Source organism: Scaptodrosophila lebanonensis, unplaced genomic scaffold (genome assembly GCF_003285725.1).
Source record: "Scaptodrosophila lebanonensis strain 11010-0011.00,11010-0021.00 unplaced genomic scaffold, SlebRS2 tig00000126-arrow-arrow-pilon, whole genome shotgun sequence".
In the NCBI taxonomy this organism is placed as follows: domain Eukaryota; kingdom Metazoa; phylum Arthropoda; class Insecta; order Diptera; family Drosophilidae; genus Scaptodrosophila; species Scaptodrosophila lebanonensis.
The window spans coordinates 1,863,784-1,880,051 of record NW_022060582.1 but is presented as its reverse complement, the minus strand read 5'-3'; the positions used below and the strand labels follow the sequence as shown (position 1 = coordinate 1,880,051).

Below are 16,268 nucleotides of genomic sequence, written 5' to 3'. Positions count from 1 at the left end.
TGCAAGGTTTGGTGTATCTACCTCTCATAGTCTCTGAGATCCAGGGTTCATACGGACAGACAGACAGACAGGGCTAGATCGACTCGTCTGGTCATGCTGATCAAGAATATAGTTGTATGTAGATACTTTTACACTTGAAATGAATACGCGTCGGTACTTTGATTTGTACTACCCGTGCTGTCGCACGATTTGTCCTTTTATTCAAAACTCACGCTGTGTTTTAGGGCAGCAGCGTGTGGAACTTGATTTTTATTGGACAATATCTATAATGAGGAAGGTCCGCATGCTGCGTTTGTAGGGCGCCGCATGAGGACGTCTAATTCTATTGGTTAGCCTATCTTAACTAACACAGTGTTGCATGCAGCTGTGTAAACCTTAATCTATAAACGTAATTCTAAACGATGCAGATGCGCGATCCTTGTCACTTAACCGTAATGTGTGTGCAGGCGTGGGATCGCGTTTACATAACGCAGGCAGCAATGTAACGTTCGTTGGTCTTTAAGGCAGTCGTGGGACACTTGAGCTAGTCCTTCAACGATGCCGTATGTTCATGCCTGAACAATATATGTATATACTTTGTGGGATCTGCCACGCCTCCTTCTGCCTGTTACATTTTCAGCTCACGCAAACCTAATATACTCTTGTACATTTTATGTACAGATTATAATTACCACATTTTGTGGATGGTGTCTACCTCATTTGGTATTTAAACTCACGTAAAGGGTGTATAGCTACACATTTACATAGGAATTGTGTCTACTTGAGAATATGCTAGTCTGTGAATACTGCGTGTGTCTTTTCAAAGCAGCAATAGGAACAACAGGGTGGGAGGGGAAAAAATCAAAAAAAAAAAATTAAACAATCTTGCACAACGTACACAAATGTCTCTATAGTGTTTGAGATCCAGGTGTTCATACCATTCTGATCCATCATGCCAAATGTACTAAACAAAGAAAAAATTGCTTTTGAAAATGTTAAATATTTGTAAATTAATTAACATTTATTGCCCTGTCAGTGCAAGACGAATGTATATAAATGTGTACATACATTCACACAATAGTGTCTCAAATTTTTCTTTGACTATTTCAATCGCTTGCACGCAACTACAGGAACACCAGCTTGTATGTGTGTGTGTATGTATAATAAGTTGTTGAAAATCAACACAAACATAAGTACCAATGCACGCATGTTAATATAAGCAGATAATATTCTTATTTTATCTACAAGTTATCTATCACTGTTGCATACGAGCCCTTCCTTAACAGCGAATATACATATAATCTATTCAATAGGTTATGAGCCCAGGGCATATAGGCTCATAGGAGAAGTACGAAGTATTATGAAATTGTAATCGTTCGGTGACTCAAGAAATATAACATATAAAAGTGAGTGCGCTATATCAAATAGACAAAGTGAAAGAGCATAATTATGACTCATGGATCATACAGATGCGGTCTGTTCTAGTGCACGCGGAATTGTGGAGTGTGGCATCAGGTGCTGAACCTAGTAATACTGAGAATTCAAGTCCAAAAGATGAAAAAGCATTAGCAACTATAACGCTAAGTGTAAAAGCTTCACAATTGGGGTTCATTAAAAATTGCAACACTTCGTACGAGGCATGGAAAAATTTAAAAGACGTTCATCAGCCGAGTGGACCTGTACGGAAAGTGACGTTGTACAAGAAATTGCTAGGCAAACGCATGGTTCAAGGCTAAAGCATTTCAAGTTACATACACGAATTCAACGAAATTCTGGATGGTTTGTGTACAGTTGGCATCGAATTAAACGATGAGTAGAAAACATTTGTGTTGTTGTCAAGCTTGCCCGAAGCATACGAAAATTTTGTTCGTCGCCATTGAGACGCGTGACAATTTACCGTCATTTGATGTGTTATGTATCAAGCTGATGGAAGAGGGAGAGCGCAGAGGCAATGCAGATGGAGAGAGCGAGAATGCAAGAGCATTTACAGCTACGCAGCAGCCCATCGTGCATTCCAAAGCGAATTCAAAAAAGAATGGAAAAATCGGCGTTTGGTACAACTGCGGCGAAAAATGGCACTACAAGGCACAGTGCAAACGTTAGAAAATGCACGATCAAGGGAAAAAGCAATCGACAAGAAAAGAGATGGAAAAGCAGAGCAGCTTGCTAAATGCGTTGGACAGCGGAGCAACAAGCCATATGTGTTGCAATAAGACGTTATTTGTTTGGTATATGTTTCAAGGCAAACAAAATAAATGTTTTTCCGCAACTGAATCAGATGGTACATTGTGGCACAGGCGTTATGGCCATTTAAATTTTACCAGTCTGAAGGAAATGATCAGCAAAGAGCTAGTGTGTAGTTCATACTGATGTATGCGGCCCATTCGACACGAAGTCACTTGCTCGATTCAAATACTTTCTGACCTTCATCGATGACAAGCCCAGACGTATATTTGTTTATTTTTTGCGGAAGGAAGATTAAGTGTCCAGTAAGTTCGTCGAATTTAAAAACTTTGTTGATTTTATGACAAACAGATAAAAAGCTCAAATGTATTCGAACCGACAATGGAGGCGAGTTTGTCAACACAACATTCAACGGTTTCCTGAAACACCATGGTATTGCAAGGCAATTGACCGTGGCCTATACTCCGCAGTTGTGAGCACAGTTCTGACGACAGCAGCTCCAACGCATATGATAATGCAGTCGAAAAAGAAGACTCTGGCGAGGATAATGTGAAGATTGGGCCAGGTCGGCCTAAAATTGTTCGTCCAAGAAAGCAATACAATATGCTTGGAGCATTGGTTGCTAGTGACGTATTGGTTCCTATGATGAGGCGGTTGGTAGCACATATGCAGCATTCTGGCAAGAGGCGATGACAAAAGAATATCAGGCACTACAATCAAACGAAACCTGACAGATGGCTGATTTACCCAAATATCAGCGTGCAGTTGGTTGCAAATGGGTATATAGCCTGAAACGTGACTCTGACGACGATAATGTGAAGATTGGGCCAGGCCGGCCTAAAATTGTTCGAACTGGTAAACCTGGTCGTCCAAGAAAGCAATACAATGTGCTTGGAGCATTGGTTGTGTTGGCGCAGATGCTGATTTAGATTAAGATAGTTTAAGAGAATTATTTGAATTTTAGTTTAGGACGAAAAGAGAGCGCGAGAGCGGCCGTTTGCGGACGTCGCCTCGCGCCCTTTTTTCGCCGCCTTAGGCTTAGTTTAGCATGTAAGCCGAATTTGAAGTCAGTTGTAAGCTAGAACTAAATAGGAGCATATTCGTCGCCAAATATTTTCGAAATTTCCATATTAAAGTTAAAGTTAAAAGCAAGCGTCCCATTTTTCTTTGTTTTCAATAATTTATATAAATTCATATAAATTTTCATTGGCGCCCGAGCGGGGACTTGCTTGTTTAAAATTAAAAACTTTAATTTGTGCGGAACCGCGTCGGTCGTGTTGTTGTGCTGCACTGGGGATTCTGTTGTGTTGCTGCCACGTTATTGGAGGATGAGTCAAGTCGACCAAAGGGAAGTTCCTGAGCCAAAGTCGACTTCACAGGTACTGAGCTAAAGTTTGAAAGTGAAATTTAACTAGCGAATTGCTTATTTCGGTCTTCAACTTTAAACCTTTGGCACCTACGTGACCATAATATAATACGGTAGATAGTTGAGTATAATTAACATTGCTGTCGTGTTCGTGCTTAACCTGCTGCATTTTTTGTTTGCCTGCGCTTCGCATAATACATGCATAATATTTAGCTGTTCTGCTAACGCACACAAGGCATTTGTATTAGAATTATTATTTTCGTTTGTCGCCACTTTCGCTGCTGCTTCCAAAAGTATTGCCTTCGACGGTCAGTCAACTGCAGTTCTTCTCGTTTTCGTTCGCACTGCTAGACGACCATCTGTTGCGCTCCCCTACACTTGCTGAGAACAGCATATTATTTTTGATTTCTCGTTTGTCACTCGACAATTTTCGTTCGATCAAAGCTTAAAACCGTAAATCAATATGAGTAAGGACTTGATCGAAGAACTTAAAAGGAAGCGCGAAAGCTGTATGAGGAGTATATGTCGTATGTAACGGCAATTAAAAGAAGGCTCGATTTCGTTAGAGCCAATCGAGTTAGAATGCAGGTTAGAGCTTCTAACAACTCATATAGAAACTGCAAATATATTGCAAAGCAAAATTGAAGCGAAAGATACAGAAGATGACTACCGTGAAGAGTTGGAAGAAACTTGCATTATGACCAAATTCTTATTAAAAGTTCGGCAAACGGTATTGCACCGTCTACTTCAAAAAAGCCAAGGTGTCGATTGCCAGCGGTCGCTTTTCCAACTTTTAGCGGCGAGCATTCTGAATTTAAAAATTTCATGAAACTTTTGTTCACAATGATGATACACTGCATGATATTGAACAAGATAGAACGCTACAGTCGAGCAAGCCCGACAGTAAAATACCCTGTACTCTCCACAAAAAAGAAAAATTAAAAAAAAAAATTAAAAAAAAAAATTAAATTATTAAAAACAAGATAGAACGCTACAGTCGAGCAAGCCCGACAGTAAAATAGCCTGTACTCTCCACAAAAAAAGAAAAATTAAAAAAAAAAAAATTAAAAAAAAAAAAAATTAAAAAAAAAATTAAATTATTAAAAAAAATGAATGAATGAATTAATTAATTAAATTAAATGAGAATACATGTTTATGTTCAGTTTTAACAGCATACATTTACATCACGTACCTATGCGTGTTTATATGCGTGTATGTATGCAGCACAAAGTTGAACCAAAGCAGCAACAACAACAACAGCTGCGGGCAGCGCTGCCGACAGAGCTGCAGGCAGCGCATGAGCAGCGATTTTACTTATGGCTATAACTTTCTTCAGAATTGACCTATCATGATGAATTTGGCATACGGACACATTAGTACTAACTGGATGTACCTACCAAAATTGATTTCAAATTTCCAAGAATTACGGAAGTTATAAGAAAAAACACGAATTGCGGGGGGGTGCATCGAAAAAAAACTCAAACTCGTACTTTCTCGGTCTTAGGAGAATATGGAAACCAAGTTTGGTTATTCTAGCTCTTATACTTTCTGAGATCCTTGCGTTCATACGGACAGACAGACGGACAGACGGACGGACGGACATGGCTATATCTACTCGGCTTCTCATCCTGATCAAGAATATATATACTTTGTGGGGTCTGCCACGCCTCCTTCTGTGTGTTACATACATGCGCACAAAACTAGTATAGCCTTTCACCCTTTGGGTACAGGCTATAAAAATTCAATCACTTAATATCATGTTTGGCTGGTGATGCTTTAGGCACAGTTCGCGCCTTCCAAGTGACGGAAGACAATTATAGCAAAGCCATTGAAAGTCTAAAGCGGGTGTACGATAATGACTGCCTAATATTTTTCGATAACATATCGACACTTTTCAATCTGCAAAAGATTTCCCAGCCATCTGCGTCTGCTTTGAGAAGCCTGATCGACACAGTGTCGGCCTCCTATGACTCACTTCTGTCAATTGGTGACGACAAGAAAATCGCTAATGCCATTTTAATTTATTTAGTTATGAGCAAAAATGCTAGCAGGATAAATCATTCGTTCGTTGCTGCCAAAAACGAACAGAATAACCTTTGTCAGTTTTGCAATTCAACTGACCATTCGATTGGCAATTGCCAGGCATATATTGCCTTGTCAGTGCAGCAAAGGTTTGACTTCGCTAAAGGTGCGCCTTTGTGCATAAACTGACTTCGGCGAGGCCACACAGTAGCGAAGTGTAAGGCAAAGAAATGTAGCGTATGCCAACGTTCTCATCACACACTGCTACATATTTATACTGCTAGCAGAAATCTTGCGTTACCACCACCCTCTCAGCCACCACATCTTCAAGATAGCTCTTCCACTTCACATGCCATGCATGCGGCTGCTTCGGATAGAGTGGTTCTTGCAACAGCAGTCATGTGCGTTAAAACGAAAAGTGGCGATTTCGTTTTAGAGCATTCTTAGATTCTGGGTCACAAGTCAACTTTGTGACTGAGGATCTAGCTCAAAAGCTACAGCTCAGACGAGAGGATACGTGTATGGTCTTGCACGGCATTAGAGACACCAATGCGCGTGCCAAGAAAAGAATTCATACAGTGGTGAAGTCGCGTGTCAATTGTAGCGAGTTTTCCGCAGATTTTTGGATCTTGGGATCGATTTCTGGTTATCATCCCGATCAAGCGGTGAACACCAGCGGGTGGAGGGTCCCCAAAAATATTCAATTGGCCGATCCTCAATTCCATAAGCCGCAAAAAATTGATATGCTAATTGGAGCAGAGTCATTCTTCGACTTATTGTCGGTGGGCCAAATAAAGCAAGGCCCTGAGTCTCCCACATTACAAAAAACGCTTCTCGGCTGGATAGTGTCAGGCAGATGCTCTACTCAACCTACAACGAGTATAGAAGGAGCAGTGAATTTAAGTTGCCAAGAAGAACAATTACTTTCGATAGACTCAACGATACAAAAGTTTTGGTCCATTGAGGACTTGCCTAATAATTCGAAAGTTCTCTCACCTGAGCAACAGCTTTGTGAACAACACTTTGTTGATAATACAAAAATCTTGTCGTCTGGTCGATTTCAGGTACGGTTACCTTTTAAATCTGACCCAAAAAATCTTGGCTCATCGTATGAAATTGCGAAACGTCGTTTTTTGTCGCTTGAAAGGAGGTTGTCAAAAGACCCTCAAATGAAAAGCATGTATCTGGAATTTATGGACGAGTATGTTTCGCTCGGTCACATGTCCTCAACGGACAACACAATTCCAGATACTCCACACTATTTTATTCCGCATCAGTGTGTCCTGCGGCCTCAAAGCACGTCGACCAAGTTACGTGTCGTTTTCGATGCCTCTTGCCGCACGTCCACTCAGATTGCGTTGAATGATACCTTAATGGTCGGTCCAACAATTCAGGAGGAGCTTTATTCTACGCTGCTTCGTTTTCGTTTGCGAAAGTTCGCCTTAGCGGCAGACATTAAAAAAATGTACCGTCAGGTGATGGTGCACGAAGCAGATAGAAACTATCAGCTCATAGTGTGGCGAAGAGATCCGTCTGAGTCTTTGAAAATCTTCAGGTTAAACACTGTAACATATGGCACGTCGCCAGCTCCGTTCTTGGCGGTGCGGTGTTTAACAAGGCTGAGTGAAATGGTCCGTTCCTCACATCCAACAGCTGCTGAAGTTATTCGGAGCGACTTTTATGTCGACGATATGTTAACTGGTGCTGAAAGCGTTGAACAACTAAAAAAGCTTCCAGCAGAAATGTCGCACGTTCTTCAAAGTGCAGGCTTCGAATTGGCAAAGTGGTTTTCGAACTGCTCGGAACTGTCCGCATTTGATAGCACAGTTATTCCAGTAGCCACAGTCGACTCAGACCCAACCAAAACGCTCGGCGTTATGTGGTTGCTGAAGGAAGATGTATTTCAGTTCCAGTTGGAAAATTCCTTCCTAGATCTCCGCTCGACAAAACGGAACTTATTTTCGGTGACTGCCAGGCTTTTCGATCCTCTGGGCCTTCTTTGCCCGCTGATCACCAAAGCAAAAATGTTGCTGCAAGATTTGTGGCTACAAAAACTAAATTGGGACGAATCCATCCCTGAGAATCTTCATACAGTTTGGGACTCATTTAAGCAGAATTTCTTGAACCTCAGCGGTATTCAAGTCCCTAGATTCAAATACATGCGTTCGCCGATGCCTCAATGCGAGCTTATGGCGCCTGTATTTATGTTCGTGTTTCGACTGGGAATGGTTGGAAAGTGTCACTTTTGACCTCAAAATCCAAAGTAGCTCCACTCAAGACGAAAACTTTGCCTCGTCTTGAGCTGTGTGCAGCTCACCTTCTCGCAGATCTTTTTCGTCAAGTCCGCCCGTTGCTTAATTTTCCAATAGACAAGATAGTTATGTGGACTGACTCGGAAATAACGCTCCACTGGATCAAGTCACATCCGTCGGCATGGTCAGTTTTCGTTTCGAACAGGGTTTCTCAAATCCAAGAGCTGTCCGAGAATGCAACGTGGCGACATGTCCAGACTTCCTTATGGAATCGGAAGAAAATTGGCCTGTGAATGCTCACTTCGAGCCGCCTAAAAATTCAGCTGCCCTAGAAATTCGTAAGTCTGCTGTAGTTTTACTCGCAGATCGGCAAGCCAATTACATTCTCGAAGTTATCGAAAGCTACTCGTCACATTCAAAATTGCTGAGGGTGTTCGTTTGGGTTTTTCGATTTATACAAAGGTGCAGAAAGGTCTCGAAGCCCTTTGATCCTATAGCCAAGCCAAGCGAACTCAATTTGGTATTCAACAAAATTGTTCAAGTAATCCAGGACAATGAGTTCGGTGACGAAATCGACAAGATTCGAAAAAAGAGAACACTTAACGCTAACTTACAGCGTCTGAGTTCATTTCTATATGAGTTTAGAGAAGACGGTTTCTTGTTTTCCTTGCTGAGAGTGGGGGGAAGATTATTAAATGCTCCTATCCCGTACGAAGCCAAGTTTCCGTTGTTGCTTTCTAAAAAGTCGCAATTCATAAGATCGTACGTATCTTATTTGCATGTGTCAAATTGCCATGCTGGCCCTAGATCGCTGGTGAGCCTGCTTCATGAGCGAGTTTGGCTGGTTAACGCTCAGGAAGTGTGTCGCCGAACAGTACGTTCGTGCATCCTCTGCTTCAAATGGAAGCCCCGGTTGGCCTCCCAAGTAATGGGAAATCTTCCGGCAGACAGGCTCCAGCCTTTCCACCCGTTCGAAGTATGTGGTGTTGATTTTTGTGGCCATATAAGCACAACGCTCCGCATCCGTGGCAAGCCACCGTACAAGTCGTACGTGGCTCTTTTCGTTTGTTTTGCGTCGAAAGCGGTTCACTTAGAGCTTGTGTCAGATCTAACCACTGATGCTTTTCTCTTGGCTTTTGAAAGGTTCGTCGGCAGGAGAGGTGTCCCTCGCAAAGTTTACTGCGACAAAGCAACGAACTTCGTGGGAGCCGACAGGAAGCTGCAGGAGTTCCGGGCGAGATGGGAGATGGGATGGGGACATTGACAGCCAAACCTGCTTAAGGCGATGGCGCAATGCCTCGTGTCTCAAGCACAGGTTTTGGCAGCGATGGTCCCGGCAGTACATTTCGAGCCTCCAGGTGCGAGCGAAGTGGTTCCAGGAGGAACCCAACGTCGTCATCGTGGGACAACTCGTCGTGGTGGCCGAAGACAACGTGTCGCCACAAAAGTGGGTTCTTGGCAGGGTCACCACGACTCACGCCGGGACAGACGGGAAGGTGCGGGTGGCCGACGTCGCCACGAGTAGTGGCAATCTACGGAGGGCGATTCATCGGCTGGCGCCATCGCCCGTTGAAGGACGATGTCCCTCCAAGGGGGCCGGTGTTGGCGCAGATGCTGCTTTAGATTAAGAAGCATATTCGTCGCCAAATATTTTCGTAATTTCCATATTAAAGTTAAAGTTAAAAGCAAGCGTCCCATTTTTCTTTGTTTTCCATAATTTATATAAATTCATATAAATGTTCAGGTTGCTAGTGACGTAATGGTTCCTATGATGAGGCGGTTGGTAGCACATATGCAGCATTCTGGCAAGAGGCGATGACAAAAGAATATCAGGCACTACAATCAAACGAAACCTGACAGATGGCTGATTTACCAAAATATCAGCGTGCAGTTGGTTGCAAGTATATAGCCTGAAACGTGACTCTGATGGAAAAGTGGAACATTTCAAGGCACGACTCGTTGCTAAAGGGTGTTCCCAGAGGTATGGCGTGAACTATGCAGAGACGTTTAAATCCGTTTGCAGATTGGAAACCGTGCGGTTTATTATGGCGTTAGCAGCGGAATTGAAGCTGTATCTTCACCAGATAGATGTGTGTACCGCATCGCTAAGCAATTCGCAATACATTAAAGATATATTGCGTGAACATGGATGCGAGACCTGTAGACCTACATCTACACCACTGGACCGAGAGAGGTAAAATCGATCAATATATTTTTGTGAATTCTCCATATTTTTTTATTTTTATAATTATTATAAACATATGTACAGAGTATTTCAAAGTCGGGGCACCCGACTTTAGCTTTTTTACTTGTTTTTAATAATTTAATTTTTTTAAATAATTTTTTTTTTAATTTTCATTTTTTGTAGAGCGTACAGCTATTTTACCGTCGGCCTTCATCAACTGTAGAGTTCTCTCTTGTTTAATTTTGTTTTTTTTTTGGGAGAGGTACAGGGTATTTAAGAGTTGAGCCCGCTCAAAATGTGGACAGTGGGCATGGTTTTGGAAAATTTGAACTCAAAAGGGGGGAAAACTAACTCTAACTCTAACTTAAAACTTAGTTTGTATACGCTCAGAAAGAATACAAAAAAAAAAAAAACTGTATACATGGTTTTTCGCTTTTTTCCTGGGGCCTAAATTATAGGGATTTTCCCATATGCTATCAACGCACAGCCCAAACGGTAATAACTAGAGTGCTTAAATTTTGACACAAGTATGGCAGTAAGTAAATATGAGTCCGTATGCCAAGTTTCATCATGGGTTAATTATGAAGAAAGTTATAGCCATAAATATCGAACTCCAAAATTTGTTTGAAAAATCTTAATTTTTTCACCGATCAACTTCAAATTTGGCCTTTAAGCCAGAGAAAGAATACAAAACAAGAGAGAACGCTACAGTCGAGCAAGCCCGACAGTAAAATACCCTGTACTCTCCACAAAAAGGAAAAATTAAAAAAAAAAAATTTTTTTTTAATTAAATTATTAAAAAAAATGAATGAATTAATTAATTAATTAAATTAAATTAGAATACATGTTTATGTTCAGTTTTAACAGCATACATTTACATCACGTACCTATGCGTGTTTATATGCGTGTATGTATGCAGCACAAAGTTGAACAAAAGCAGCAACAACAACAACAGCTGCGGGCAGCGCTGCCGACAGAGCTGCAGGCAGCGCATGAGCAGCGATTTTACTTATGGCTATAACTTTCTTCAGAATTGACCTATCATGATGAAATTGGCATACGGACACATTAGTACTAACTGGAAGTACCTACCAAAATTGATTTTAAAATTCCGAGAATTACGGAAGTTAAAAGAAAAAACACGAATTGCGGGGGAGTGGGGGGTGTATCAGAAAATATAAACAAACTCGATCTGCCTAGGGCTTATAGGAACCTTGATACCAATTTTTATCCTAGCTCTTGTACTTACTGAGATCCTTGCGCTCATACAGACAGACGTACAGACGGTCAGACGGACAGACAGACAGACGGACATGGCTATATCGACTCGTCTTGTCATCCTGATCAAAAATATATATACTTTGTGGGGTCTACCACGCCTCTTTCTGCCTGTTACATACATTCGCACAAAACTAGTATACCCTTTCACCCTTTGGGTACAAATTTAAAAAAACTGTATACTCTGTTTTTTGCAATTTTTGTTTGAGTTTTTATACTCTCTACATGAAATGTACAAGAGTATATTAGGTTTGCGGGAGTTGAAATATGTAACAGGCAGAAGGAGGCGTGGCAGACCCCACAAAGTATATATATTCTTTATCAGCGTGACAAGACCAGTCGATCTAGCCCTGCCTGTATGTCTGTCCGTCTGGATCTCAGGGACTATGAATTTGTTTTGTTTGTTTTATTTTTTTGATTTTCCCCCCACTTCCCCCCTATGGAGGTTTTCCCGATTTTCCATTCGTATAATCGCCTATATCTGGGAGACTATAAGACCTAGGAACACCAAATTTTAGTCCAAGATGCCTTGTGTAAATACGCAGAAAATGCATATTTTGGAATTTCCCTCCCTCCCCCCTCTCCCATGCAATCGCGATTTTCTCTAACTCTAACCGAAACGTACCGAACTAGCCCCCAGTTAGTAATTATGTGTCCGTATGCCAAGTTTCATCATGATAGACCGATTTAACAAGAAGTTATAGCCATAATTATATTTGCTGCTGCAGCGCTGCTCAAGCCCTGCCTGTAGTTTTTAAATTGAAAACATATAATAGTGTTGAATTGCAAAATCTATATATATAAATCAGTTTGTCCTAACTGACTGACTGACTGATTGGTGATCAACGCACAGCCCAAACGGTAAAGGCTAGGAAGCTGAAATTTGGACTCAAGTATCCTTTCATAGTCTAGGTCCCCACTAAGAAGGGATTTTGGAAAACTCGAGCTCCAAAGAAAACAGGCTCCAACGTTTGTATGAAAAATCCGCATTTTTCAACCGATCGACTTAAAACTTAGTTTCTAAAATCAATTAAAGAATACAAACAAAACTGCATACTCGTATTTTCGAAATTTGTGTTGGAGCTTGAATTATTGGGGTTTTAATATTTATTCACAATTTCAAATGAAAAGTTTGTGTTATAAATTTAGTCCGATCGATTTAAAATTTGGATAATGTAATCTACGTAACTAAATCTACAACTTTGCATTCAAGGATTTTCTAAATATGCATTTTACAAAAGCAGGGAGAACAAACAATGCAAAATATCAAACAGTTGGGGACAACTAAGTATACACACACACACACATGCAAACAGCTGTTCGTGTAGTTGCGTGCAAACGATTGAAATAGCCAAAGCAAAATGTGAGACAATAATGTGTGAATGTCCATAGATACATATGTATGTACATTCGTCTTGCACTGACAGAGCAAGAAATGTTAATTAATTGAAAATTATATAATATTTTTAAAAGTAATTTTTTTTTCTTTGTTTAGTGCATTTGGCATTCGGGTTTTCATTAATAGCTTTATGCAGCAACAACAAATATCAAATAGTTGGGGACATCACATACACACACTCACACACACAACAAGCAACAGTTCGTGTCTATGTGTGCGGTTCTCTACGTGCGGTTGAAAAAGTAAAAAGAAACATACATACATATGTATGCCTGTGTATGAATATAGCATGTATGTACATTCGTATTAATGTATACATTGGGAAATCGAACACAGTTGTTTGATTGTAAAAAAAAAATAATGCTCTAAAAACAACAACAACTGCAAGTCATTAGCTCGCTCTTCTTCTTTCGTTTTGACCATTTAATGTTAATTGCAAAGGCACAACGCCAAAAGTTTACACTTACCGTCGCTAGGCAACGACTGCGTAAGCGATAGTAAAGCAGAAACCGAATAATGGAGCTACGCATATTCTGCTTCGCATTGCGGGCAGATGTATGTATGTATGTATATGATTTGTTCTTATTGATCTCAATAAATAATTCGATTTCATTATTTAAATATTCTGCTTATTGCATTCAAACTTCGATATTTTGATGGTATCGGTGCCAGTAGTTTTTGATCGTGGCTCATCGCTGCACGGAATTGACACGAGTGCCGTGTTTCATATTCCGAGTTTGTGCGTGGCCGTATTGACTCAATATGACACGAAAAGACTCAAATGTGAATTTAAATTTGGACTCAAGTATCGTTTCATAGTATCCATCATAGTGTAGGAGCACACTAAGAAAGGCTTTTGGAAAATTCTAACTCCAACGGGGGGAAAACGAGCTTTAAAAAATATTAGTTATAGTGGTCATGTTCGTTTAACGAAATAGTTTGTCAAGAACAAAAATGTAACGGACTACTGAACAATTTTTTGTCAAGAACAGAAAATGTTCATTTAAATACCTTAAATGCCTTCCTACTGGTAACCTTTAAGGTGAAAACATATGGGTAGGTTATGCACACACCATATAAATACAATGGGAAACATATTTAGCCGGGTTAAGACGGGCATTACCTGCTAGTTTAATATATAAGGGTAAGAACATATCAGGGTTGCCAGACGTCCCAGTTTTGTTCGAACATGAATGTGACTCGTGGCATCGGCAAATGCGCAAAAAGGCACACATCTGATCCAAGGAACACAAACAGGAGGCGATGGATATCCTTTGTACAGACGAATAAAGGTGGACGATGCACTGTGGTGCCTTAGACCGAAACAGCTTGCGAAAATCAAAATGTTCATGAACGCTTTGGGGACAAATACAAAAGACTTAGTTTTTATAGCCTGTACCCAAAGGGTAAAAGGCTATATTAGTTTTGTGCGAATGTATGTAACACACACAAGGAGGAGTGGCAGACCCCTCAAAGTATATATATTCTTGATCAGCATGACGAGACGAGTCGATCTAGCCCTGTCTCTCTGTCTGTCCATCCGTATGAACACCTGGATCTCAGAGACTATAAAAGCTATAGACACCAAATTTTGCACAAAGATGCCTTTTGTATGTACGCTGTGGAAGTTTGTTTTTTTTTTTTGATTTTTACCCCCACTTCCTGATTTTCCATTCGTGTAATCGCGTTTATCTCGGAGACTATAAGACCTAAGGACACCAAAATTTAGTCCCAGATGCCTTATGTGAATACTCAGAAAATGTGTATTTTGGAATTTCCTTCCCTCCTCCCCCGCATATCGTAACTCCCGTTGGAATTTCGAACTCAAATTTTGCAAATTCCCCCAGTAAGTTATTATATGTCTGTAGATTAATATAAAAAATTTAATTTTAAAAATATTTTCACAAAATTTTGTTTTGTGGGAAAGGTTAGAGGCTATTTAAGAGTTGAGCCAACTTGACTTAGCATTCTTTTCTTGTTGAATTAAGTAGGTTTTAGCTGAAAACTCACTCCAGTCTTATATCGTGTACCCAAAAGGTAAAGGACCATACTAGTTTTGTGCGAATGTATGTAACACACAGAAGAAGGCCTGACAGATCCCCAAAAGTAAATATATTATTAGTCGTCCATATTAACGCTAGGATCTCAGAAAGTAGAATAACCAAACTTGGTATTGAGATTCACCTAAGTCCAAGAAAGTACGAGCTTGGGTTTTATTCCGATGCTCCCACGCTATAAATGATGTTCCATAACTCCCGCAATTCTTTGAATTTCGAATTCTTGTCAATACATCTTTAGTTCAATTATCTGATTCACGATTCTGATGTAAAAGTATGCTGTTGAAACTGTACATAAATGTATTGGTCCACTTGAATATTCGGCATTTAATTAAGTTAATTTTCTTATTGATCAAATATTTTTTTAAATTAATAAAAAAAATTTTTTGGGATTTTTGTGGGAATGAGTCCAGGGCATTGGAGAGTTGAGCCCACTCGTCTCTAGCATTCCTTTCTTGTTTTTATTTTAAGTCACAAGATAATAAACTTAGTATGTACTTACCCTGACACAGGGAAAGGCGTACAACTGCGGGCACGGCGTACAACAGGAGTGTGTAAATCCCTAATCAAAGACTGTGCCCGATTTCGAATCCTGCTCGTTTCCTCCGAAAAAGTCTAAATATTTTATACCAAAAAAATGATTTGCTTAATATGCCGACATAATACGCTTGAGGTTTAAATTAACTGGAGACTCCATTCGATTAAATGCGACAACTTACGGTAAAGGGTTCAGTGTTCATATAATTTGTTAGAGCCCGTGCGCCATATCCGGGAGGGAATCTCTTTAGATAGGAAGGTGTTACTCGCACCGGAGAGCTTTCGATCCGCACCGGTGACAGAGACCGGGCATATACACGGGTTATTTTTGTTGGATTATAGTAGTACGATGGAGTATATGTTGTATACGTGGAGGGGATATAGGTTGAATAATAGGTTGATGGCGAGTATGTTGAGGGCGTACTATATGAATATGAAGAGATTTTCTCCGGCGATGATACCACGCGCGTTGTCGTACGAACAATGCGTATCGGTGATTGCGAGTGGATGACTCGCGATACGATACGAGTAGGAGATGACACAACTCGAACGGGCGACGATACAATTCGTGTTCCAGTCACGACACGCCTTGGAATTGAATAACTCGAGTAGATTGGGTAGCTGGTTTTGCAGACCTATTCGGCAAATGTTAAAAAATTTACATTCTTTAAAAACAGTTTTTTAATATAAACATGTGTATGAGATGAAAACTAAACATTGATGTAAATCGCTCAAATAATCCGTCGGTGTTACACAATTTGAAGAGATCCACAGACCCACAGACCCACAAACAGACAGGGCTATATGGACTCGTATAATGTTAACAAGAGAGAACGCTACAGTCGAGCAAGCCCGACAGTGAAATACCCTGTACCCAGGTAAACTTCCGTCACTGAGTTATATGCGCCCATAGCAGAAGTAAAAAGAGGAAGAAGAAGAGCGAACTTGTTGCTGCAGTTTGGGGGGGTTGTACTGTAGACAATTTGTTTCGCTAATAACTTTTCTTAAA

General features: G+C 40.5%; 1 protein-coding gene across 1 annotated transcript in view; it reads right to left on the bottom strand.

The window, feature by feature from the left end:
- Nucleotides 1-15,889, bottom strand: part of LOC115628776 (uncharacterized protein CG45076) — a 43,711-nt gene extending 27,822 nt beyond the window's left edge. The window contains exons 1-2 of the mRNA XM_030524987.1: nucleotides 15,442-15,889; nucleotides 15,225-15,337 (exon numbers count right to left, since the gene is read on the bottom strand). Coding sequence (XP_030380847.1) covers nucleotides 15,225-15,337; nucleotides 15,442-15,462 — 134 coding nt within the window. The 5' untranslated portion in view covers nucleotides 15,463-15,889. The remainder of the gene's footprint in view (nucleotides 1-15,224; nucleotides 15,338-15,441) is intronic.
- Nucleotides 15,890-16,268: the final 379 nt, after the last annotated feature.